The sequence below is a fragment of the Mus musculus genome, chromosome 16 (assembly GCF_000001635.26).
Source record: "Mus musculus strain C57BL/6J chromosome 16, GRCm38.p6 C57BL/6J".
NCBI lineage: Eukaryota > Metazoa > Chordata > Mammalia > Rodentia > Muridae > Mus > Mus musculus.
In genome coordinates this window covers 88480975-88508831 of record NC_000082.6, presented here as the reverse complement: position 1 = coordinate 88508831, position 27857 = coordinate 88480975, and the positions used below count along the sequence as shown (strand labels likewise).

The following is a 27857-nucleotide window of genomic DNA, read 5'->3' as shown; positions in this document are numbered from 1 at the left end:
GTCCTGATAAGCAGGTTGCAGGTGATGAGCATCTTAGCAACACTGAGAGGAAAGCAATTTCTTCTCCTGAGCAAAGACAAAGTGAAGGCAATGTGACAGCTGGCTTTGACTTTTAAGTCCTAAAGTCAAAGGTGCTTAAACTGTTTAGGATTCTGAGATTAGTCCTATATACAGGAAACAGCACCCTCTTAGTTGTGTTTCCTGTGAAGATGGGCCAAATGGCCTCACTGGGGGGGGGGGGGGGGGAACCGCACAGCTGGAAAAGAACAGCAATCTGGAAACTTCCACAACAGTGTGAAGATGTGTTGGAATGAGGAAAAGCAAGAGGAACAAGGAAGAAGACACGAAGGTTGCAAAATCAGAGTTCTGTTGGCCAATTGTGGCAGGGTCGGAGAGGCTAAACTGGTGTGTCAGAACAAAGGACAAAGGGTCCCAAAGCCCTTCTTCCTGACTGCTGACAGGAAGCGATCAATTACTCAAACCATCTGCTTCCTCAGTGATTCACACACCATAGAGAGGGAGTTCTCAGACCATCTATCCTGAAATCCTATAGACTCTAGAAGTCTGAGAGATCCGGCTTGTCCATTAATTCTTTGGTCTGTATTTCACCAGAGCAGAAGATCATTTGCACACTACAATGTCCCAGGGAATGGCTGGCCAACATGTTTGCATTTGATTAAAATAATTCCCATAGGATGTATTAAGGAGTTAGAAAGGTCCATGCTCCCTACTGTGAGGACCAGGGAATGGGCAGTCCAGAATGCACAAGTCACTTTTAAAAGAAGCTCAATTTAATTTTGTTTGAAAACAATTTGAGATAAAAGGAGAGAGGGTAGTGTCAAATGCCAGACACATATGAAAGTGTTTGAGAAATACATCTCCCCATCCTGCTCTCTACTCAGAATAAAAGTAGGAGGGTAATGCACAGAACAACCACAAAGCTTGCCCCGGGGCAGATATCACCCCAAACACTGTGGAGCTAACATTCTTTGTCCAGTAATGAAGGATACAGCTTGTAAATGGAAAAGATACCTTCTTCCTCTGAAGAGCTGTCTAGGAGAATTTTGAGTGATATTGCTGCTCAAAGGGCAATTTTATACTTTTCAAAAGGAAAAGTGTAGTGTCAACTTTCAGCTTCTGTAAGTATGATGTATTTCGAGCCGTCAGTGAAGAACTATCTGATGAAAGTTTGCATGCTGTCCTTCAGCAGGGGAAGAGGTGCTACCTAACAGCTAATAGAATAATTGCTGGTATATTTCAACAGTTATAAGCAGTAATCTTCTTGGTCCCCTCCTTTCAGGATCAGAAGAGTAACTGTGAAATTTGAATGCCATGCTAAGGGCTATTCCTAAGCATTCCTAGTCTTAGTAGATGTCCTCATGTCAAATAGCTAAACATCACTACCAATAATCTTAGTAAACCTAGAGTTGATGAACAACATTTGTAAAAGAGGATTTTCATGAGAAGAAACTGCTGGCCAAAGTCCAGAATGGTTTCTGTTTTATCTCAGGAAAATCTGGTAGAGTTTCGGCATCTTCGGATTCTGACTTAAGCACATATATTTATACTTTCATATCAGACTGTCTTTTAGGAGAATGTTTTTAGCTCTGTAATTAGTAATGCACAATAGAGGCTTTGACACTTAATTACAGCATGGCTAAGACAATAATAACATGAGAAATGCTAACATGGAAGGCAGTACTTCTTGGCGTATCTTTGGCTACATTCTCATTGGCTGGGAAAGAATTATATGTGCTTAGTGAATAAACCAAACAGAAATGAAGGCGTGTGCGGGAATAGCTTACGTGAGTCTACAACAGGTACTTCAAGTTAAGTCAAGTCTAGTTTTTGCTGCTGATTTGGACGAACACATCATGGGTATCAGGAGCGGAGAAGACCAGGCACTCCTCTAGACTAGAAGACTCCTACACATTCTGCATCTTGACTGTCTTCCTTCCCTTCCAGGCTGAAGCAGTAGGCCAAGGAAAGACAATGGCTTTTTATCCCTTACAGATCGCTGGACTAGTTCTTGGATTCTTCGGTTTGGTTGGGACGATTGGGACAACACTTCTGCCTCAATGGAGAGTGTCAGCTTTCATCGGCAGCAACATTATTATCTTTGAGAGGATCTGGGAAGGGCTTTGGATGAACTGCATCCAGCAAGCTATGGTCACCTTGCAGTGCAAATTCTATAACTCCATATTGGCTCTCCCTCCGGTACTGGAAGCAGCGCGTGCCCTCATGTGTGTGGCTGTGGCTCTTGCCTTGGTTGCTCTCATTATTGGCATCTGCGGCATGAAACAGCTCCAGTGCACCGGCTCCAGCGAGAGGGTCAAAGCCTACTTGCTTGGAACCTCAGGGGTGCTCTTTATTCTGACTGGTATCTTCGTTCTGATTCCAGTGTCCTGGACTGCTAATATCATCATCAGAGATTTCTACGACCCAACCGTTCATGCAGGGCAGAAGCGAGAACTTGGAGGAGCACTCTTCCTTGGCTGGGCAACCGCTGCTGTCCTCTTCATTGGAGGCGGGCTGCTCTGCGGATATTGCTGCTGCAACAGAAAGGAACGGTGGCACAGATACCCAGTCCCTGCATACCGCGTGCCACAGAAGGATAACCAAAGGAATGTTACTGTGCCTAGAAAATCTTCCACCAGCTACGTCTAAGGCTTACTTCCAACATCAGTCCCTGGCTTATGCTCATGTGTTTTATAAAGTCACCCCAGAAACTGTGAGTACTTCAGGCAGAACTACTTTTATAGGAGATATAAATTGAGATGAAAGTTGTGATTTTTTCCCCTGAGGTAGGAATATAAATGACTTATTTGGACATTGTGATTCCCTGGGTGTTATTTGTGCTCACTCTTGTTGAACTCAATATTTATTCTAATGTATATAGTAAAATATCAAGTATATTCTCAGTTTGGGCATGTGATAATGATTACTAAATTTTGCTTGTTATTATAATAAGAAAGTAAAATGTTACATTATAATTGATATAAATAAAACATACCCGTTTTCAAGCATAACCTATTATTTTCACTCGAAAATTTTTATTACATATATAGTTATAGCTAAATGATAATAAGTGTAAAGCTATAGACCTGGAAGATTCATAGATTAAATAATTTTGATTGAACTCATCAAAGGTTGTGACCAACTATCTAATAATGATTTTTAAAAATTTGTTCTGAAAAACTTCTACTAAAAATCCAACTTTTTTTTAAGGATAAAAGAATTCTGTTTTTTCTATGCTAGATGGTTTCCAAAGTCTCCAATTTATGTAGGTTAATCTTTCTTGGGCCCATCCATTCAAGAAAATAATTTATAAATGAAAATAATATACTCTCAAGGTTTTTGATTTGCACATTCAAGTAAACAGAATCATCTATCTGGGTTAGGCAAGGAAATAAATTAAGACACATGAAATCCTTGCTGAAGGGATCCACAGGATCAAGCACTGGAAGAATGGCTTCAGTTCCCTGTCCTAGTTAGTCACTGTACAGGTCTAAACGTGCAAAGAGAAATAAAGAACCAAGGGACTTATTCAGACAATTAGTCAGGCTGAAATAATTCCTACTTCTTAAAATCCTCTAATAGACAATGGGTGATGGTGATGCACTGCTTTATGTTTGAAACATATGCTCTCAGTTCTTTGCATCTTGTGTATACTTACTATCAAGATTAAAAGTGGTATGGGGTTTGAGAGGTTAATGTGGCTGGGTATAAGACGTTAGTGAGAAAAATATTCTTGTGGGTGCCTTCTATGAGCCTTGGAATGCTATGAATTAGTGTTTGGATATTCAATATTAATCTTTAAACAGTATATTTATTTTATAATAGAATATTTAATACCTGGCATGTAGTTTCACAAAAAGCTTTAAATTGTTCATCAAATATTTCTCATGTGTTCATGTTTATCATAATATAATAAGCTAGTAAAATTGCTATGTATCCCAGTGATGCTGATTTAGTTACAAGGCTAGCTGGAGAATGCATATCTATACTTTAGAGTTAACCTATTAACTGACACATTAATTTAACAATAACTCAAAGCAAAATCCTCTATGAAACCCTTTCCTTATTTTACCAATCAACCAAGTTTTCAATAATTCCAAGCCCTCTAACAAAACAAAAATTACATTCAAAACATAAGGAATGTTAAATGCAACATGTAACAAAGCTGTAAATATTTTCAAATAAAAGCAATAAAAATGTTTGTGAAAGTAGTTACTTCAGTGACATTTTCTGATTATTTTGTTTTACCTGTAAAAGCCTAATATGGTTGTACTGAGACAGAGTCATTTATCTTATGCAGCTGAGTAGGTGAGCCATCAAGAGAGCGAAGACATATGCTTAAAGGTTGTCAGACAATCATTTGTCTTACCTTTTGATTGATCTAGGAATAATTAGCTTTACAAGAATTGGCCCTTGGTTCTAAATGAAGTGTGTCTCTCTGCTGGCCAGTGGATCACTGAGTACAAGGTACAACATTAGCTACCTTTTGTTTTTTGTTTTTTTGTTTTTGTTTTAACTTCTTTTAAACTTTTTTAGTTTTTCTAGACAATGTTCATCATTGTAACCTTGGCTATCCTGGAACACTCTCTGTAATGGGGATGGCCTCAAACTCATAGAGATTCATCTGCCTCTGTCTCTTGAGTGCTGGGGTTAAAGGCTTGTACCACTCCACCTAGTAGCTATCAAATACTATGGGAAAAAAAAACCAAAAACCAAAAACCAAAAACCAAAAACAAACCTTACCTAGAGATTTGTCCCCTGCTTTCCCATTAATCAAGGTATTCTTTGAAATGTTAAATTTCCATCTGACAACGGGTTGTGTTATTTTCTCTAATACAACAATATAAATTTACTAATTTTAAATACATTTAAGTACACATGATGGATGCAAATTATCTATCACAATCAAGAGTTATGAAAACAATATGTCGTTATTTCCCAAGATTTGACTGAAATTCAATTTTATGGGAACCTTCATTTTAGATTTAATAAATATTTGTGGGTTGTGCATAAGCAATGTCCAGACTGCAACATAGTTGTCAAACTTTACCAATATATATTCTTTCCTCCATGAGATGAAACAAAAGGAACAAACAAATGTAAAGGCAGTTATTATTTTTCAGTCTATGTGTATGAATTCTGAGTAGGCTCTGAGTAAGCTGTAGCATGGCTCAGTGAAGCCATTATTTCCTCAAATTGAAGATTATATAGTCATTTCCTAAGAAAGAAATACAATAGAACACAGTGAGGAAGCACTGAGTGTCTTTGTCACTAGAGCTTGTGTGCTGGGAGAGGCTCCTTCTTTTTAGTCCCAGTATTTGAAGACAGAACTCAGGAAAATACTGATCTCTATGGAGGGTTTGAGAATCCAAGGGAAGATAGAGTTATGTCACAATTTACATGTTGGGGGCATGGACAGGTTTTCAAAACATCTATGTTGGATACAGGAAGATAGAGATAAGCATCTATGTGGTGTGTTTCATGTGACAGACAGAAAAAGAAATTATTGACTAGATTTCCACAATTAAAACACCATGCAAATGATGAGTATCACCCCATTTGTACATACGTAATACATACATACATACATACATACATACAAGCACATATGCATGCATGCACATGGCCATGTGGGCACTCACACACATGAACACATGAACACACCCACACACATACACACACACACACACATGCATACACATACACACAGAGATACACACACACATACAAACACACACACACATATGCATACACATACACACAGAGATACATACACACATACACACACATACAAACACACACACACACACACACACAGAGATGTGACAGTCTTCTCTGGACCACAAATTTACCTGTCAAAGCTGAGGGAGTCTGTAGTGCACAGCATGGCCACACAGTCATCTGTCCTCAGAGCAGTCCTTTGTGTTCTTGTCTTCCCAACGAGATCAGTCTCCTCATCTTTGTGCCACGGAGTTTGACATCAATGTCTATGCACAACAGGTCATGGGACTATCATGCTAGGGGCAGGAGCATCATCTACAACAATTTGCCAAGCTGGGGGGGGGTGTGGTTGGAGAGAGAAAAACTCAGGGGGAAATGATGTAAATACATTACATTTTCTAAAAATAAAAATTACTGTTTTAAAAATATAAATATTAAAATGAGCTAAATGCTGGATTTTCTTTTTGTTATTTTCAACTAGTGACTCTTCTAAATATGACAGAAATAAAAACTGTTGCTCAAAGAGAAAAAGAAAACATTGTTTGATCTTTTCAATGCCCCAAAATGTAATATGAGACAACAACAACAACAAAAATACCTAAGTACCATTGAGCTTTTTTTTTTTTTTAATGTACTGACCATCTACTAGTCATGGGACATACGTTTACGTGTGTTTTAAATGCCCAGTGAGCCTTGGTTGGAAAAAAAGATTTTTGCTTTGCAAATGGTTGTTAATTGGCGTAAGCTTTGGAGGGAGGATGAGAAATCACGTGGACTTAACTCTCCCAGTTGCAGGGCCCCATCTGGCTTGCACCTGAGCAGGCCATGTATGTTCTGTCTCTGTCTCTGTGACTTCATATGTGCATCCATCCTCTTGTGTCTGGAAAAACACTGGTTTTTTTTGGTGTCATCCATCCCCTCTTGCTCTTACAGTCTTTTGGTCTCCTTGTCTGCATAGCTCCCTGGTGCCTGAGGGAAAGGAAATGATGGAGACATCCCATTTAGGACTGAGTATTTAAAAATCTCTCACTCTCTGCACATTGTCCAGTCGTGGGTTTCTATATTTGTTCCCACACCTCAAGAGGAAGTCTATGTGATGCTGGCTGGGAGAGGCACTGGTCTGTGAGAAGAGCGAAACGTAGTCAGCAGTGAATCCGATGCTGGATCTTTAGCAGAAAAATAGTACTTAGTTTTCCCCTAGGTCCATGGCCTATCCAGTCTCAGGTTCTTAGCCACCTGAGTAATGTCACAGATGGGTGCCATCTTGTGGAGTAGGCCTAAATTCCAATAAGATAGTGGTTGGTTACCCTACAGTGTTTGTGCTGGTGTTGCTGCAGTGTCACATGCAGCCATGTCACCTTTGTAGGTCACAGGTTTACAACTAGGTTGTCATTTCCCTTGCACCTCTAGTAGCATGTAGAATGTCATGAACTGTTCTGGTACCAGGAACACAAGCCAGTTAAGGAGAAGGCTCTAGTTGGGCACCAGCTAGGCTTTTCCATATGTGTTTTGAGTGTGCAATCAAATGAGGCCATTCTCCAAGCCCAAAGAACTGAAAGGACTTCTCACTAAATAACTTACTTCAACATGAGACATTTAAACAAACAAACAAAAAAGAGTAGATACAACTCTTTAAAACAGTTATACATGTATGCCAAAACACCTGGCACATGGGAGCTGGCAACAATTTGCTGAGATAATGAATATTTCATGAATTAATGAAGGAAAAATTTAATCAGCATAGAATAAGATATGGCACCTAGGGGAAATCAGAGATCTGAGTAGACTTGCTCTTTTAATATTCCTTTAAAAGAGGGATTTCAAGAAGATATTTATTTAATGGGTGAATACTATTCACTAAGGAACTATTCCAGACAAAATGACATGCCAAAGCCAGACTTTAAGATGGAGCAAAGCTGTGGTCTCAATTGAGATTGCGACTTAGGAAAGCCCAGAAGTTTCTAGAAGAAATGGCTACTTAAATAATTACTCAGAAGATTAAAATGTAGATAAAGCTATAATCACTGATATCTTTTTGCTATGAGAAAGTTGCGTTTGAGAATCTATGCTATGATAAAGTTGAAGTGTGAGAATCTTTCCATGTCACAGCAGATTATGATACAGAGAACAAAGGAAGAACCAAGGGCCCACATTATAAATGGCAGATGGGTCCCTAGTGATCTGCTGTCACCAACTTTTCCCCAACTCCTAAAGGTTCTACAGCATTCCCAAATTGTATCACCAGCCAGAGAAGCCATGTGAAAGCATGACTCTGTGAGCCCTCCCAAGTCAGAAAGAATAAGCACTAAGAGTAAACAAGCAGGCAAGGCAGGGGGAAGAGAGGCCATGGGAGACTGGAAAGGGAAACCAAGAGAACACGCAGTTTCATCTTGAGGAAAAACATCCTATGAACACTGTCAATTACAAGGCGATGGATATTCTCAGAGGCACTGGGAACCCCAGGGCCACTGTAAACACCCTCTTCTTCCTTTCTTCCTACCCAGGATTGCCACCTTGGTAAAACTCTCAGACCTGTGAAGAGTCAAGAGTGTCTCTAGATACCTTCTTCTCAGTCAAGAAACCTGACTTATGCCATACTGCATTTCAGCAGTGATTCTTGATGCCTAACCTGCCTAAGAAAATATTGCCTTTCAACTATTTCCCCACAGGCTCTGGAATCCATTATTATTCCCTGTCAGACTGTCCAAATCCACAACTGAAAATCTGCCCTGTCTCTTCCTACATTTCATCTTCTATCCACACTGCATTCTGTGCCCTGGCAATGATTTTCACCTTCATTGCCCCTAAAATAGCTAATGAATTACAATCTTCAATGTCTGTGTCAAGAATCGTGTTGTTTTGCATTACATCTTTCAGAATTTAACTCTTTTTAAAAACTTATTGAGACGTGTCTATATACTTTGGCGAAGACACACTGTCTTGCCTTCTTCTCATAGATACTTGCTCCTTAGAACCCTAGTCCTACTCTTTCACCTGCCAAGACAGGCCATGAGTCTTTATAGACAAAGTACTGACCTCAGAAATTTGAGTTCAGTATGTCTTTCCCCCAGTCAAACTGAGCTTCAGTCATCACATTGTTAGAACAAAGATATACATGCGTATACACAACATATGCATGAACTATATCTAAAGCAAACTTTACATATGGAAGAGAAAAGGTAGAATATTTTATTCTATTATTTTCTTTAATTTTCATGTTATAGGAAGAAATCCAATATAGAAGGCTGTTATCTCACCTTTTAAAGAACACACTGTGAGGCCTTCGCTTCCCCTACTGTTTTAAAATATATTGAAAGAGCATGCGCTATGTAGCTCCCTTCCTCTCCAAATAAGGGGGATGATAATCATTACTCCCTCTACTTGAATGGCCACTGTGAGGACGGAGCGAGGCAGTGCCTGTGAAAGCATTTTAATCACAACACATTATGTAAATGTAATGTATAATTACTATTATTATCCCCAAGCAGTGCAAGCCTTAAGCTCTTCATGTGTCTCTTGCTTTCTCCATCCATAAAGCATTTCACTTGAATGTCCTGCTGGATATAAAGGGAGCCAAAATAATATTCATTATTTTCCTCTAAAATTTCTGTTTCAACTAGTTTTCCTTTAAGAGTCAAAATGTATTTGCTTTTAAAAAAATTGGAATGTCTATTCATCGTGGTTTAAATCTAGTTTTTCTGGACATTTTTCCTCAAAGATATTGAATTAGGCAACAATTCATATCAGTGTCTCCACATGAATGAAGTATGGGTGGTGGTGGTGGTGGTGGTGGTGGTGGTGGTGGTGGTGAGGGTTAGGATACTCAACCAGTGATTCTAAGACTCCCAATTGATGTATCTGACATACAAATGAGCTCTGAGCTCGATCAAACACAAACTACATTTGTCTTAGCACACTTGCACACTTAGATGGAGCTGTGGTTGAAGAAGTGATGCTTGCTTGAGTTGACTTTGTATTTCTTTTGGATACAGCTATATATCAATGGCAATAGAATTTCTTTTCTTTTCTACTATGCCTATATATTGCATGTGCAAAAATGTCCTAATGAAATGCCCAAAGTTTGCCAAAGTTGTCACTCTAACTCTCTGTGCCACTCTTAAAAAGTAGGTGCTTCCATCTTTAAATAAAGAAACTCACCAGTAGGGCACTGAGTAGCTTCTGTATGCTTTTCCAAGCCATAAGCAATTTACACTAAACTGAAAACACCTTCCTTTGTTACTTCTGTCAAGTATTTCCTGTGTATAATATTCTTTCGGGGAAACATCAAAGTAACAATGCATAAACAAAGATGAATCAAGAAACAAGATGACATGCTACAGTCTGTGATAATAGACATAGAAGGTCAAAGAGCTCATGGAAAGCAGGGGACGGGGCATGAGTAAAGCTGATTGGGGCATGCTTCCTTAGAGAACATCAAGTAAGCAAGCCTGACCTAGAGGAAGTCAAAGGTTAATAAGAAAGTACATACCAATTGGATACCTAATGCCAAGCTCCTAAAAGCAAGCACACAAGTAACATATAAACTGAGCAGGTTGTAGTTATGTATGTTGGTGTGTGTTTGCGTGCTTGTGTGTGTGTTTAACAACAATTGATGGAAAACAGAAACCGTGAATTTGAAAAAGACTGGAGGTATAGATAAGTATGTATATGGGAGGATTGGAGGAAGGAAAGGAAAAGGGGGAATGATATAATTATATCATAATCTTAAAAATTAAAAAGAAAGTAAGGCATAAGAGATGCAAATACTCAACCCCTTTAAGTAAATCCAGGCAATAATGTACAACCGGGATCCATTTGAGATGTGTTAAGACTTCAAAACCAGAAATATGATGCAAGAGGATGCAAAGCCCTTTGCATTGTCGTCTGTTGGAGGAATTTGCGCCACTGAACCCTGTCCTTACAGGTGCACTACAGCCTTCTCCAGCATTGTAATTGACCCTGTATCTTTATTCCCATATTACATATTCCTATCTTATATATGTACATATCTGAAAGGTATCTTCCATCCCTCATTGAACACTGAGCTCCTCAAAGCCACTAGAATGTTAATGTGTCCCATGAACACATTAGTGTGCCCTTGTTATTTGGAGCTGAGCTAGAAGCAAGGAATACAGAGCCATAACTTCAGTAGTTACAGAACCCGGAAAAGGCTCCTGTTCAGCAGACAAAACAGTCAGCACGCTGAGAAGGCACCCTATGAAATGTGAAATAATATCTGCAAGCTATACATATGATAAAGGCTTAGCGCCAATCACCTATCCACATGGAATAATTCTCGTCAGTGTTATCAAAGACACTCATCTAACTCCCATTCCTTCATTCTCATGCTATGCTCTGCAAAGGATCTCCTTTGAGGTAGCCTTCTTATCACTCATAATTCCTTATGGTGGGTTTACTTTTATTTCAAACACACTTTCATGTGTTTGACCATGGAAACTGTCCTGTGAATCCATTTACAACAACTAACCGGTGACTTTAAATAGTGCCATGGTTGTGGCCATGAAGTTCGCCATTGCCTCACTTCGGCTGGAATTAATATGGTTTTCTATGGGAGTGTTGCTTATAATGGTTGCTTCCATACACAGGGGCTTTAGCATGAACTGCAGCGGTCAGGCCTGACAAAGCAGCACTGCATTCTTGGCTGTCTTGATGGAGTCTCACTTGCTGCAGAGTTGGAAATATACCTACATTTTAGAAGCCTGTGTGTCATATCGACTCCTAAATTCATCACTCACAGTATCCTGGTTTTCAAGCAATGATAATCAGTTTCCCAGGGAAACATCTGAAATGCGCATCTTAAATACCACCCGAAATGAACTAACCTATCTGATGAGGATTAAACATAATAAAAATCATAATCCGTGAGTTTCTTTTTGGCAAACTCATTCTCCACAAGTCGTTTGTCATTGTTATTTTAATCTGTCCCCCGAAAGTCTGGCCCTCCTGTCTCACCTGTAGATGATTATCTTCTGTGTTTTCTTAATTAGCTTTAGGCCACATCTCATTTTACTTAATCCCCTCATTTTCATCAAGATCTCTCACAACAAGTCTCCATGTAACAGATCCTAACAGAGGTTTGATATGGAGGGCTAGGGTCACAAAAGCACAGATACATTTCTTTAAGCTGTAATGTTGATGTTGATAGGGTTGATCAGTGGGTAAAGGCATATGGACTGCCTGAGTTCCACCAGAAACACTCATGGTAAAAGGAGAAGAATCACTTCTGCAAGTCTTCTTCTTGACCTATACACACACACACACACACACACACACACACACACACACACACACACCACACACATACACACACACATACACACACACACACACATACACACACACACACATACACACACACACACACACACACACACACCAAACACATGCACACACACACACACACATACACACCACACACATACACACACACACACACACATACATACCACACACAGATACACACCACACACATACACACACACACACACACATACACACCACACACATACACACACACACACACACACACACACACACACCAAACACATGCACACACTATCCCCCCCATACACACACAGGCATTCACCATACATACTCAATAAATTTAATAATAATTTTTAAACACATTAATATTATCCACTTAATTATTGGAGCTCTTCTGGCACAGCAGGAATTTATGATCCCCGACTTCTCTTCGTACCTGCAGTCATTGACCCTCAATCACCCCACCTTGCTTAGAATTGCCTTCTGGGGTTTCCAAGGCTCTCTTCTACTGTCGTGGATTCAGTAATGCCAGGTTGGCTTTGCATTCCTGATACTTCTTCCCTTCATCCTTCGTCTCCAGGGTCTGCAGGCTTGCAACTGAAAAAGAGTTTGCTATTCTTATTGTTTGTGAGGTTTTGTGGAGCTGGGATGAATGTAAGAAAAAGTGTACCCTAGGCAAGTACTGTACCACTGATCCACACATTCATTCTCAGTTCAACTTACAAAGCACAGACCTCCACCATCCTTTCACTTAGGTAAGTAAATACTACTTTATTATTATTATTATTATTATTATTATTATTATTATTATTATTATTTGGATTCTTTTTCCCTCAAAGGAGTTGATCAAGTCACCAGGGTGTATTAGTCACAACCACTCTCTAAGACTGAAATCTAGCCAGGCCCTTAGTTTTAACTATTCACTGGCGTTTTCTCTTTAATCCTCTGCAGAGAACAGCTTGATTCCAGGCATCAGCACCTGGGCTCTTTATGAGGTCACCCCACCTACATTTTAAATGCTACCTCCTCGGGTTTAGAAGCACACCCTGAACTTTAAGCCAAGCTGACTTTCTGGCAATTCTTGAAATGGGCCTCAGGAGCCCACGCTTTCAGCACTTAGTGCAATTTGTGAGAGCTTTTTACTTCTGCTGTCCTTGCCTCTCAGCAAACCTTACCACTCAGTGTTCAAGGCAAATATTTCCCCTCTGGCATTTCCTGGATATCCTCGATGAGCCAAGCATCCTCCTCCACTGCCCACCTGAAGGATATAAATAACATCATCAAAGCTCTCTTCCTGACCTCTCCTACACATAGCAAAGATGGATAAGGCATTTTTCTTGTACAAAATGAAAAGATGATGATATTACTATTATTATTATCATTATTATTATTTTAACATTCTGATCTATGGACTCTACTACTTTGCTTTCCTAACAATAGTTTCATAGTTACTCTCTTACGTTATTTACATATAGTCCCCCGGGTTTTCTGTTGTTTGAAGACAGTTTAATACTTCACATCTTAGCCAGGTATTTCTTTCTGCATGGTGTGCTCTCCCCAGATGATCTCAAAGCAGAGACATAGGGATCCTTTACATTTTAATCTACAGTTACTGGACCACAAATGTGTTCCAATATTACCCGTTTTCGTTGAACAGATAGAATCAATCCACTGTCTAACATGATGTGTGTAGCCTTTCCTGCTTTTACACTATGACTGAATCTGAGGTCACTATTGACTGTGGCGTTCAAACTTAAGGAAGACGGGAATTGTGTATGCCTTCAGCGATCCTCTAGCTCTACCGTCAGCTCGATAGTTGGCAATAGCAGGACCTCCGAAATCATTGGTGGACTTACTACCAGAGCACTGAACGTGATGTGCTCATTGGTTCCTTTTCTTCTACAGCCACGCAGACTGTTGACGGATATGATTGTAATATCATGTTGTACCAAGAAGTATCAGATTCTAAGAACATAAATTATACATATATGATAGTGTGGATTGTCAGCAAGACAGGGAGAAAGAACTCTGGACATGCTATTGGGGGATTAGCTTAATTTCATTGACTAGAGTTCAGGAAGAGTCATAAACTGTGAGTGGCACCATGCCCTGGATGAGAGCCTGAGTTCTATCGTGTAAAGTGGAGCAGCAGCAATGCATCTGATGTTCCCTCTTCCTGTGGAGATGATGCTCTTCAAACTCTTTCAAGATCCTGCTGTCTTGACTTCACGGCGACGATGAAATGTGCCCTTGAGTATTATTAAAAAATAAATATCTTTTCCTTTCAGTGGCTTTTGCTGAGTATTTAATCACAGCAAGAAGGAAAGAAACTAAAAGAGTTAATGGATATAAAACAAATCATTAAAAAAATCTAATACCACAAAATATAAAATTACTTTAACAGAACTAAAAAAGATACATAGTATAATTTTGGCTCTGATTCAAATGATCTTGGCTTCTGTCAGTTATAGTGAACTGAAAGTGCAGAAGCAAGTGTGTCTTGGCAATGACTTAGGCTTGTACGTCTTAGTCTGCTTTCCCACCATTTTGATGGCGCAAAGCAATATGTGCTGCTCCCATGTGGAGGCTGAACTGGCTCCCGCTGTGTGTAGTGGAGACGAAAGGAAATAATGTCCCACTGTAAGAGGTGCAGAGCAAGCACCCAGAACAAGGCACAGTCAATTCTCATTTCCTAACTGGCAGACGTCAACAGAAATGTGTTAATGTCTAACAGAATCTATGCAATCTGTGTTTCTGAAGATACGACTTTTACATGACTGGATTTCAAATATTTCAATTTCCAGAAATGGAATGATGTTATATTATAATTTATTCAATACTCGGTTTCCAAGGTAGACTTGAATATCGCTGTCTCCTGATTCCTAGCCATCAACATCTTAAGTGGTCCTATTCAGGTGCTCATTCGGTCTCTGTAATGAGTAATGGCAGACTGATGGCGTGGCATTTCTTACACGTTGTTATCCAAGGTGTTCACTTTCATTTCAGGCACCGTGGAAGATACAAGTATCCTTTTGTGAGTATCAATGGAGAAGCACACATACAGATAAAGTTGCCACTGGCCAACAGTAGCCAAAGAGCTGAATCTAAAATAACACATGGGATAGGTGAACAAACGATTTATTTAGCTGTTGCAGGGATTTTGGTGTGTTCTCACCCCTTGGAGATGCCCCACTGGTTCACCTTCCTGAGAAGCCTGAGCTACCGACTTGCAGCCCCTGCTCAGCTCTTCCCAGGTTCCTGATGATAGGAACAGTGTCATAGTATCCACTGCTATAAGTTGGTGTGGTTTGCTGTAATGTGCCAAAAGATAAATAAGACAAGGATCAAGCAGATGTGTTTGGTGAATTGTGTACCTGTATTACAGTCTACCACCAAAACTCCCATGTCTTATAAGCACTGGGAAAAGTGCAAAAGCAAAGGATGGACAGCAATAGACTGTGAGAAGGGAGAGATGGGAGGAAGACTCCCTTGAAGATGGGTGGTCGTGTGCCTGTATCTGTGCTACCTCTTAAGGACAAAGGTGCCTATACTGAATTAGACCTCAGCACTGGAATGAAAGCCTGGACTGTAATTTCCAGCTTCTCCCTGTGATAGAAATACAGTTCACTTACCAAACCTTGTCTTTATAAATGCTTGTCTTGGTTTTTCTTTTTTAATATTTTTTAAAGTTTATTTGTTTTATTTATGTAAGTTCGCTGTCATTGTCCTCAGACACATCAGGAGAGGGCATTGAACCCCATTACAGATGGTTGTGAGCCACCGTGTGGAACCTGTGGAAGAGCAGTCAGTGCTGTTAACTGCCGAGCCATCTCTCCAGCCCTCTGTCTTGGTTTTCAAAGCCTTCTCAAGCGTGTCTTTCACTTACCTGAGATGTGGATTCTTTAACGTCTGCTCAATTATTACACTGTTCAGTCAATACTTCTCACGTTCAAAGATTCATGTTTTTCAGTGTTTCTGGGGAGATGGGGTGGGCATGAACAGTCCAATTGCTATGGCACATCTTTCACTAAAGACATACATCAAACCTGGTTCTAGGATTAATTTTAAAACACTGGGGACAATTTGGGCTTATTTATTTTGGGTAAGAGGTAAGTTGAGGACACTACGTGAACAACTTGTGAATATTTAAAGCTTCTGTATGCCATATTCTAGCTCCATGAAGGCTTAGAGGTAGCAAGAAATTTCAAAGTAGCACATTCCAGATCAATGTAAGTCAGAAATTCATAACACGTTTGAACAAAAAGTACCCTGGCTGGTAACACCATGAGTTCCATATCACTAAAGATGACTAAACAGAAATCCACTTACTTCTTATCAGAGAATATCCGTGAGTTTTTCTGCAACAATATGCCCATAGAAGAATGAGTTCTAATTCTATTATTCTGTAGCTGTAGTGAATAAATGATCACTGTTTTATAACAGCAGTGGTGGGCTATAAATCCACATGTACAGGGAGACTTCAGTCTTTGATAAGAACCTTCCATTATTTCATCAATGATGTTACCTATATCTATGAAAAGCATGTAAGAATGACCCACACCTGCTATGCACATAGCTGTTCTTTATTGCCTTCTATAGCTGATACAGCTGTGGATGGAGCAGGCAGGAGTTGAATCAGAACTTTATGTTGGTGAGCCCCAAAGACTGAGTTGGACCACTAGGATTTCGGGATTTTTGCTGCTTTCACTTGTAACATCTCTTATGTAATATCTCATAAGTATTTTGCAACATGGTGTGACTTTTAATCTTGCTATCCCCAGAGCTCCAATGGAAGGAATGTTAACACCTGGAGCCCTGGAGCTCTGTGCATTGGGATGTATTAGTGTTACTTGTTCAATTACCAACTCCAGAACTAGTGACTGTGACTTTGGAATAGTCAGGAAAAAAATCACACCCCTCCTTGACATGATTATTTCTGTCACAGAAAAAAAAAAAAAGAGTATTTGAACATGTGAAAATTATCTGAGAAGCAAAACTATTCCTTCCTTTAATTCGCCATCTACTTTAATCTTTCAATCTTATCTTACTTCTTTCATGGTTTTTAGTTATCTAAATTTATGTAGCTATGAAAGTTATACGCAAATGTGTTGAAGTTACCTGTAATTGAAAAACTGAATACTTATTTTCCCCATTACTGTATCCTGCATTGTGAAGTTTCTTTTGCTTCAGAAGGATATAATTCTCTCATAAGATGGGTAGTCACTCTTCAGTTCCCTGAGTAGCTTTAAACAAGCATGACAGAATCAGTCTGACTGCAAGGTTTTGTAATTAAGAAGCATTGCCCTGAATTATAGCATCACCTCAAGTGGCAGAGAAAGCTGATCACATCTGCTGTGACAAACCGTGCAGTGTCTCTAGCGTAGCCGCCTATGAGCTTATCTAGGTGACATTTCCCTGGCTCCGCCCTCTGTGAGAGGCTTCTTAACTCCGGTAGGTTAGAGCATCTTATTAAAATACCCTTTTCAAGCACAGGCTTCTGAAGATTTTGGCTCTACTATTTTTCACATGATTTATTGTGATACAAAACATTAAAAACCAAGATTTTCTCAGTAAGGCAATTAAGCTACTAGAAAGACAATATAAATATGGCTGTAGTTATAGCTTAAATATAAGGATAAATCCAAGAATGTGGAATAATTTGTAAAAACACAAATATAATTGTTTTCCTGACTCTTCAAATTTTGCAAAAATGATGGTTGTAAAATATATATTTGTCCTTTTTTATTTATTATTTTTTTACACTTCCGGTCCACCCTCTAACTTTTCCATTTCCCATACTTCCTACCTGTCTCCAAGAGATGTCCCCATCCCCATCCCCACCCCACCAGACCTCCCCACTCCCTGGGGCCTCGAGTCTCTTGAGGGTTAGGTGCATCTTCTTTGACTGAGTCCAGATGTGGAAGTCCTCTGCTGCATATGTGTGTTGGATGCCTCATATCATCTGGACAGATTTGTCTTTATCACATATCTTTAAGATCACAACATTCAGAAAGAAAGGATAGTTTAAAACATAAAGTATTTTAAAGAAAGCCAGACATTAAACCCGGATTATGTGTTTATAATTTTACATTTAAAACCTGAATCCTGACATATTCTGCCTACCAAATGCTTGTGCTAATGGGACTAGCCGGAGTGAAGAGTAATGGCTGATCTGGAAAGTCTTAATTATATGGCTGGCTCTATTTGAAACTTCCTGGTATGTGTGATGTAAGCCAACTCACCAGCAATTCTGGTTTCCTGGATAACCTGGGAAATAAATGGAGATGACACAAGAGTTAATTGACTTCTTCTGGACTACCAAAGCTAGAGAGCAGAAATTCCTTCACCCAGGCATTTTCAAAGCATTCTGGGAGAATTTATTTATTATGTCAGAATGTCTGGATGATGACAGCTCCCATGTGCCAACATTTGCACCACAAAACACACAATTGTACACCCACATACATAGATGTGTGTTTGTGTATTGTATATCTGGAAGTGACAATTTTAGACATAATAAAAACCTTAAACTAGATTTACTTACCTTTTGTAAATATTTAATGTTACTAAAATTTTACTGAAGTATTATAGATTGTCAGCATTATTTGAATTTACATAGACAAAAACGATATAAACCTTCTTGTGCATAATCATAGCAATATAAAAGTATGAACTTTTTCTTTACATTAACTTTTGATATTTTTTCCATTTTTTTTATAAATTTATGAAAGGTACAAAATATAAGCTCAGTTTATGTTTATCATTAAAAAGTATAAAACCTACTTTTGTTCATTATTGCCCTAAAAGATCTGACACAACCAACAAATGTAAATCTTAATAAACAAATAAACAGGTTCTTTCGAAAGAGATTGATGTGAGCACTGAGTGAAGAGGAGAGATCTTTTCCAGTTCTGGGACCTGCCCTGTAGTATTCAGTCTGAAAGATTTCAAGTGTAACATTTTGCAGTTTTCAAGACTCCTTAACTTGCAATGGTAACGAATTGGAGTAGTGTTAGTAGAATTGACTGTTTTTAACCTTAACACCCATCCTGTGCTTCTCCCCTCTTGTTTTATAGGTAACTAGATGTGGCCTTAATCACGCTGTCCTGGAAGCAGCTGTTCTTCCCTCCAGTTAACCCTACAGTCTGCCTTCTTTTGATTGATTTTGCTTTTGTAATATATGTGTGTGTGTGCGTGTGCGTGTGTGTATATATACATTATACATATACATATGCATATACATATACATATGCATATACATATACATATACATATACATATACATATACATATACATATACATATACGTATAGTCTTTAGACAGGTAAAACCACATTCTGAGAGGTCTGTGAGGTTCAAGATATTTTATCTCAGCTGTTGTCATTACTATCATAGCCCTGTAAAACATTTCTCACATATGTGTGTATGATGTGTGTGTCTGTATATATAAATGAACATATATATGATATATAGATATGATATCTGTGTGTATATATATGATATGTATACATTATGTATATGAAGTGGTATGTATATATAGATGTTTATGATGTCTATTTAGATGTGTATATATAGGTAATATATGTATATCTGATGTATATGTATGTGTGATGTGTATGTATACACACTTTTTTTTTAGTTTTTGTTTATAGCTAGAAATCTTCATCACATGAAGTGTCACACAGGACCTTTACCTTTGACCTTTCCTTTGATGTCCCTTACTCTGATAACTGTGCCTTTTTTGTACATGGTCTCAGCTTCACACAGTTAACTGTGACATATACTTAAATTTTCCATCCAAGAATTTCAGTGTCTGATTGTCTGATGACATACTCCCATTGATTGGCTGTCTTCTTCATGTCCCTCATTTATATTAAAGGGATATTCATAACAGACACTAACTTATTTTGACTTTACAATGAGTTCCATTTTTTAATTGCACTGACCAGGAGGAAGCACAGGATGTTGCAGAGAAAGAGATTAAGGTCTTATTTAGACAGATGCTGATGTCAATCACAAGCACAGTGATGTCACCGACCTTAGACTTCAAGAGAAAAGAAAAGCTGCAATAGCCCTGAACTCTGGGTCTTACTTCCTCTGCTCTGCCCTCACCTGGAAGCCTCTGGCTGTCAGTCATGGTCTCCTTCCTTCTTCATTCAGCTCTCCATCTCATGTCTCTCCTTTCCTGTTCACTTGGCTCAGATAAACGGCCCCATATGTTTTGGTGTCTAACGTCCTTGCAAATACCACCAAGCCACATCTTTAGATAGACCTCGCACACCAGTCATCATACTCCATAGCACTGGGATGTAAATGTTTCCTGTCATGTTCTTTGATAACATATGAACAAACCCAATTTTATTTCACCATACAAGTAATTCTAGAATTATTTTTACTCACAGTTTGTCTTCTCTTCACAGTTATTTTAAATGCAGGCTGCTTTTATTTGTCTCATTCATGTATGTATCTACTACAAATTGGCTCTTATACATTGGCTTCAGCATCCCATGTTATTCTGCCAAAATCTACTGATGGGAAGGAGGATTGCCAAGTCCAAAGAAGAGTTTTCAGTCTGTTTTTAGCATTATCCATTGCTAGGTGCCAAGACAGTAATTCATCTTTTTACCTCTTGGTTATATTTCCCATATCTTTCCCAATATTATTTCCTGACATCATCCAATTATGCTCTTTCCTTCCACTTCTCCTTAACATGGTATTCAGCAAGAAATTTGTCCCTCTGATCTTTGCCTTCTACTTTCTAGCTCTGGGCATTTAGTTTATTTATATCAATGATCTTAAGATCTCAAACGCACCCTCACTGTAGACTACACATAGCCACCATAGTTGGTGTCGTTCCTGTTTCTTCACTTTCTTTATGACTGTATTACTTAATCTGCTCTGTGACATCACCATGTGGCTACTTCCTTGATTCCTGCTCTTCATTATCTTTCGCTCCATCAGTCAAGAGTCAGTGATTGCTACGTCTTTATTCTAAAACAACTCAATCTGTTTCTGCCTCTGGCTTCACTTCCACCCTCAGGTGTGTCTTAGTCATTTGTCACATGTAGGATTACGCTGTCATCTCAATTGGTTTCAATCCTTCTAGCCTTTTCTCTTTTAAATCTTGCATCTATAGCAGGCAAATTAATATTTCTTCTTAATGTAATGTTTCAATTGTTTAATAATTCCTAACATGAATTCTGTATTCGCATCATCTGCCTGTTTCTCTTCCCCTCAGCTTCTCAAATTCCTGACCTCTTTTTGTTAGTTAATAGTCACACACACACTTACACACACATGCTTGCACGTGTGCACACATGCACACACATACACACACTCACCTCGATATATTGCAAAGAAACATTCCCCTAAGAGAAGCATAATTACCATGATTGTTCATGGCACACTTTCCATATTGCAAATTTTAAATATTTCTATCCACCTGTCCACTTGGGTTATCACAGTTGTTCTTCCTGTTCTAACGCGGGAAACTCACGCAGCTCTGCGGGGATAACCAGTGAGTTCCACCCTGTACTCAGGAAACTCGCTGTCTTGACTTTTTCATCAGCTTGCTCATCCCAGCCCAGCTTTATAATCACTTTATGACACACACCTTAGAGTGACTTGCTGCTCTCTGGTTTCATTGTAAACCATGGGAAACTCAAATCCAATTAAACCCAACTCACTGCATAAATTTCATGGGAATACAGGCACCGGTAGATACTGAAATGGGACGTGGATTTACATACATCTAAGGTTTTACTCATCAGTACCATGGCTATGGTAGTGCATGTGGATATGTGTACATGAGTGCAGGACCTGAAGAGGCCAGAAGTCAGGTCCCCCTGGAATTGCAGTTAGAGAGAGTTGTGAACCATTCCTATTGGTGCTAGGTTCCAAATTCAGGCCTTCTGCAAGAACAGTATATGTCCTTAACCATTGAACCACCTCTCCAGGTAAACTGTTTATGGTTCCTCCTACTGTCAGAAACCTTCATATAGTTCTCAAATCCAGTTTTTATTTCATTCTTCTAGAGAATTAATCACTATCCTTTTTTATATATTTTTATTACATATTTTCCTCAATTACATTTCCAATGCTATCCCAAAAGTCTCCCATACCCCCCCCCACTCCCTTACCCACCCATTCCCACTTTTTGGCCCTGGCGTTCCCCTGTACTGGGGCATATAAAGTTTGCCTGTCCAATGGGCCCCTCTTTCCAGTGATGGCCTACTAGGCCATCTTTTGATACATATGCAGCTAGAGTCAAGAGCTCCAGGGTACTGGTTAGTTCATAATGTTGTTGCACCTACAGGGTTGCAGATCACTTTAGCTCCTTGGATACTTTCTCTAGCTCCTCCATTGGGGGCCCTGTGCTCCATCCAATAGCTGACTGTGAGCATCCACTTATGTGTTTGCTAGGCCCCGGCCTAGTCTCACAAGAGACAGCTATATCAGGGTCCTTTCAGCAAACGCTTGCTAGTGTATGCAATGGTGTCATCATTTGGAGGCTAATTATGGGATGGATCCCTGGATATGGCAGTCTCTAGATGGTCCATCCTTTTGTCTCAGACCTGGAGGGCATCATCCTGAGTGAGGTAACACAATCACAAAAGAACTCAAATGATATGTACTCACTGATAAGTGGATATTAGCCCAGAAACTTAGTATACCCGAGATATAAGAGACAATTTCTAAAACACATGAAACTGAAGAAGAAGGAAGACCAAAGTTGGACACTTTGCCCCTTCTTAGAATTGGAAACAATCACCCATGGAAAGAGTTACAGAGACAAAGTTTGGAGCTGAGACAAAAGGATGGACCATCACTATCCTTTTTATGTTTCTTTTTTATCTTTCTTTGTACCCCACATTCTCCCTGATGCACTACACACATCCTAAAGGAGAAACAATTCATGCCCACCTGCCTTCCTCCAATAGTGAGCATGCATATGGATATGCACACTGTATGTTCCTGGGTACTTAATGGTCTGTGTTTCAGTCTGAGTTTTCATTCACTTGCTGAATAATGCAAATTACTCAAGAAATAACATTCTGTGTCCCTCACCTGGTCTTCTTTACAGTCTTTGTCAAATTCCTTTCCCCATTCCTATACAAATGATAGAAGTTCTAGTGCTTCCTGATATTTTCCACATATTTTTTATGTTTATTTCTGAGATTTTCATTTCTTTGTAATTTTCTGTGCACAGAAAGCTTTTCTCTCCAGATTTACATTTTCCTTGGCCTTCTGACATCTGTTATTTCATCCAGACACCTAGGAGCAGTGATAGCTTGCAATGCTGAACCTTAGCAATAAATTAGAGCCCCCTGAAAGATAGCAATATATTTGAGATAGGAAGTAGGACTTTAAGCAATGTCAGGGCAGCTCTTTTCAAATAACAAATGAAATAGTTTTAGAGAGAAATATCAGAGATGGGCAGAGCATGCTACTCTATCAGAGGACCTGGGTTCATTTCCTACCTCTAACTTCTTTTCTAGGTGTTCTGACATTCTTCTCCGCCCTCTGGGTATCGATACAATATATACATATATATATATATATATTCCATACAGATAAAAATCAATAAATCTTAAAAATAAAGCATTTAAAGCTTATATGTTATTATTATTTCCAGAAGATGGTATAGCATTATTTCTTCTATTAATAACTACTGATTTGAATTTAAGTGGTGAGTGCCACATGTACATTTGTGGAAAACAGGGAACGGGAACATCTACTCAGCTCAGTGCAATTCCAAAGTAGGATTTTGAAAGGAATCCCCATGAAGAGAAAACTGATGTTTAAAAATACTACTCCACTCAACAATTCCAAAACACTATGTGAACCTGTTTCCAGAAAGTTCTTTCGGGACTTAAAGCCGTTGACCTGCCTCATAGGTCTACTCTGCTTCCTAACTCTGAGGAAAGCAGAAGAGCGTGCTCAGGCCCAGGGAAGAGATTCTTCCTGCATCAGGACTCAGGGAGTAGGAACAATAGATTCTGTATTTTAAAAGAACTTGTGATTGATTTTTTTGTGAGTTACACATTATTCAACCCAGTCCTGCTCATCTCTCTCTCCCTGTATATCTACCCTTTGCCTTTGCAACCTTGCTTTCCCCTAAATAATACACACACACACACACACACACACACACACACACACACATCACTACCACCAACAACCACAACAACTAAAAAATCAACAACAAAGCATTGAAAGCATCTCATCGTGGAAGCTGCAGCACAGTGTGTCCCACAGTCCTCTGTCCACAAATCTTCACTTTCTTTATTTTATTTATTTTATTTTTTTACACTCCATATTTTATCACCCCCATTCACCCTCTGACTGTTCCACATCCCATAGTTCCTCCCCACCACCCTGTCTCCATGTGGATGTCCCCACCCCCACCCCACCTGACCTCTTAACTCCCTGGGGCCTCCAGTCTCTTGAGGATTAGGTGCATCATCTCTGAATGAACACAGACCCTGCAGTTCTCTATTGTATGTGTGTTGGGTGCCTCATATCAGCTGGTGTATGCTGCCTGGTTGGTGATCCAGTGTTTGAGAGATCTCGGGGGTCCAGATTAATTGAGACTGCTGGTCCTCCTACAGGGTCATCCTTTTCCTCAGCTTCTATCAGCCTTCTGTAATCAAACAATGGGGATCAACTGCTTCTGTTCATTGGTTACATTCAAATATCTGCATCTGACTCTTTCAGTTGCTTGTTGGGTCTTTCAGAGGGCAGTATTGATAGGTCCCTTTTTGTGAGCACTCCATAGTCTCAGTAATATTGTCAGGCCTTGGGTCCTCCTATTGAGCTGGATCCCACTTTGGGCCTGACCCTGGACCTTCTTTTCCTCAGGGTCTCCTCCATTTTCATCCCTGTAATTCTTTCAGACAGGAACAAGTATGGGCCAGAGTTGTGACTGTGGAATGCCGCCCCCTCCCTCATTTGATGTCCTATCTTCCTGCTGGAGGTGGGCTCTATAAGTTCCCTCTCCCTAGTGTTGAGCATTTCATCTAAGGTCCATCCCTTTGAGCCCTAAGAGTCTCTCACTTCCCAGGTCTCTGGTGCATTCTGGAGAGACCCCTAACCTCCTATCCATTCTTTCTGCTGGCCCTCAGGGCTTTAGTCCTTTTCTCTCACCCAATACCAGATCAGGTTCCCCTCTCCCCACGACTTCCTCCCTGTCCAGTTTCCCTCCTAGGTCCCTCCCTCCCTCCCCACTTGTGATTGCTTTCTTTTCTCTCCCAAGTAGGACTGAGTCATCCTCATTTGGTCACTTCAGCTTGTTGACCCTTTTGAGTTCTGTGGACTGTTTCTTGGGTATTCTGTACTTTATTTTTGGCTAATATCCACTTACTAGTGAGTATATACCATGCACATCCTTTTGGGTATGAGTTATCTCACTCAGGATGATATTTTTTAGTTCATCCATTTGCCTGCAAGACTCAGGATGTCCTTCTTCTTAATAGCTGAGTAGAATTCCATTGTGTAAATGTATCACATTTTCTGTATCCATTCTGTCATGGGACATCTAGGTTGTTTCCAGCTTCTGGCTATCACAAATAAGGCCACTATGAACATAGTGGAACACGTGTCCCTGTGGCATGGTGGGGCATCATTTGTGTATATTCCCAAGAGTGGTATAGCTGGGTCTTCAGGTAGATCTAGCTCCAATTTTCTGAGGAATCCTCCAGATTTATTTCCAAAGTGGTTGTACCAATTTGCAATCCCACCAGCAATGGAGAAGGGTTCCTCTTTCAAATGTTCATTGCAATGAGCCATTGGTCTGTTTTGAGATCTCTGGCTTCTGTGACATCATCAATATTGAATCCACACCACACCAGGATATTTCCTGGTTATCATGTTGTTTTGCTGTGTTGTGTAGATCTTACAGCTTTGGAATCAGCAGAACCAGCCCTTTCCTGAGTCTCAACTTTGTTCACAGATTACATAGATGTTGCCTTGGTCCAATTCAGAGTTCTAGGTCTGAGCAGGATGTTAGAGGGCAGGGTTGTGTGTGCCATGGATGTCTGCAGATCTCTTTCTCTCTTTCCCTCCTATGCTGCACTGTCTGGATTTGATTTAATTTTTATGATTCCTAAGCATTGGATTGTGTTGGCCACCATGCCAGGAATCAAGCCAGAATGAGCAAAGAACTGTTATCTGCTCTGCCCCTGACTGATATAAGAGCAAGTCCAAAGGTGTCTCTTTGCCTATTGCTGGGAGTCAGGGGGTAAACTCTACATTTATGTTTGGAGATTGAAGTGTGTCTCCATCTAAGTATTTATATGAAACAGTTTGTAAAGTGAGGACAATGTTCCTTTCATGCATGCATCATCTGGTAATCATGCAAAGATTGTACTTTGATTAATCTCACATTGCAACATGCTTCTGAGCACAGGTGGAAAGAGTGCAGACTGAGAGTGGTACCAATTTGATTTCTGCCATTAAGATGAACTTTGGCCTGCTATACTTGAGATACAAACTCTGTTTTAGACACACGGATACATAGATTGAAAAGTTTTTGTACATGTGCTGAATATGTGAATTATTTGGGGAATATGGACTTCTGGCTTTCTTACACTATTGTTTCTATTGAGAGTGAAATCTTGACCAGAATTCTTATATCAGTTCTTCATCTCTACACACAGATACAGTTACAGCTTTCTATAGCAGAACACTGAGTCTTATAACAATGTCATTTGCACCTGGCCAGTGGAAGTGGAACTTGCTGAAAATGAGAACTTTAGCAGTAGAAACAAATGTGTTAGGACAAACTCACTTCAATGCATGGGAATGAAGTGGAATGAAATAAAGAATAATGAAAATGTCAACAACTTGATAAACTTGAAGAAAGCTCTAACACAGAAATAGAGTGGCCTAAACACACGATTCTGTTTACTTTGTGAGACTGATAAAAGTGGAAATTAACTTACAAATGCTATGTCAATAGAATGCCAAAATCCCATCCATCAGATAGCTGTTTTGTTTGATCGATGAAATAAATAGCCCCAGGTCCCATTAAGACAGCACATTTCAACAGTGAAATCAATATATATTCGACTGGATGCATAACCTTTCAAATGTCATACAGTACTTCCTTTAAGGAATTGACAAAACTGAAAAATGTCACATGTGGGAAGAAAATTAACACGACATGGAGAAAGCAGCAAACCACCACCACAATTCAGTGATTGACAAGGCCTCTGTCTCAGAGTAAGCAGAAAAGAATGACTTCTGGGATTCCGGTTTATTAAGAAGTACTGAATAGCGACATCCCGTTTGTCACGTTGACTATAGATGATGTCAAGTGACGTATCAGGAAAGGTGAATTAACAGATATTGTGTCCCTCTCAAAAAGCTGTGTTACTCTGCTTCTCACTTGGAATGTCCAAAGAAACAGAGATTGTAATCCTAAATGGGCTGAGGTCAAAATAGATAACTATACCCTGCACCATTTAATGCCATCAGGAGTAAATACCCACTCAAAAAATGCCTAGATATGAGAGATGGTAGATGAAAGGAGTGAAATATCTCCTGTCTATGAACAACAAGAACAAAAAATTCAAAATATTAACATCATATTCTCAATTAACACTCTACTCATAACAAATATTCTCGAGAAGGAAAACAAGGATTATTTGTACTCTCTGTTAAAATTTTATTTTAGGCAGTGCCTCCTATTTTGTTTACTATGTTACAAGTTCACTTGTAAACTCTAGAGGAAAAAGTACATCTTTACTTTAATAAGTATTCAATATCTGGTTTAGAATCTGAAGAGAGATTTTGTGTCCCACCAAGCTCTGGCTACATCAACCACTTTGGAG

The 27857-nt window shown here is 39.4% G+C and overlaps 1 protein-coding gene across 1 annotated transcript; it reads left to right on the top strand.

Moving 5' to 3' along the window:
• Positions 1–1853: 1853 nt before the first annotated feature.
• On the top strand, positions 1854–3025 carry Cldn17 (claudin 17). Its single transcript, NM_181490.3, has one exon. The coding sequence runs from the start codon at positions 1993–1995 to the stop codon at positions 2665–2667; it is 675 nt and encodes a 224-aa protein (NP_852467.1). The 5' UTR covers positions 1854–1992; the 3' UTR covers positions 2668–3025.
• Positions 3026–27857: the final 24832 nt, after the last annotated feature.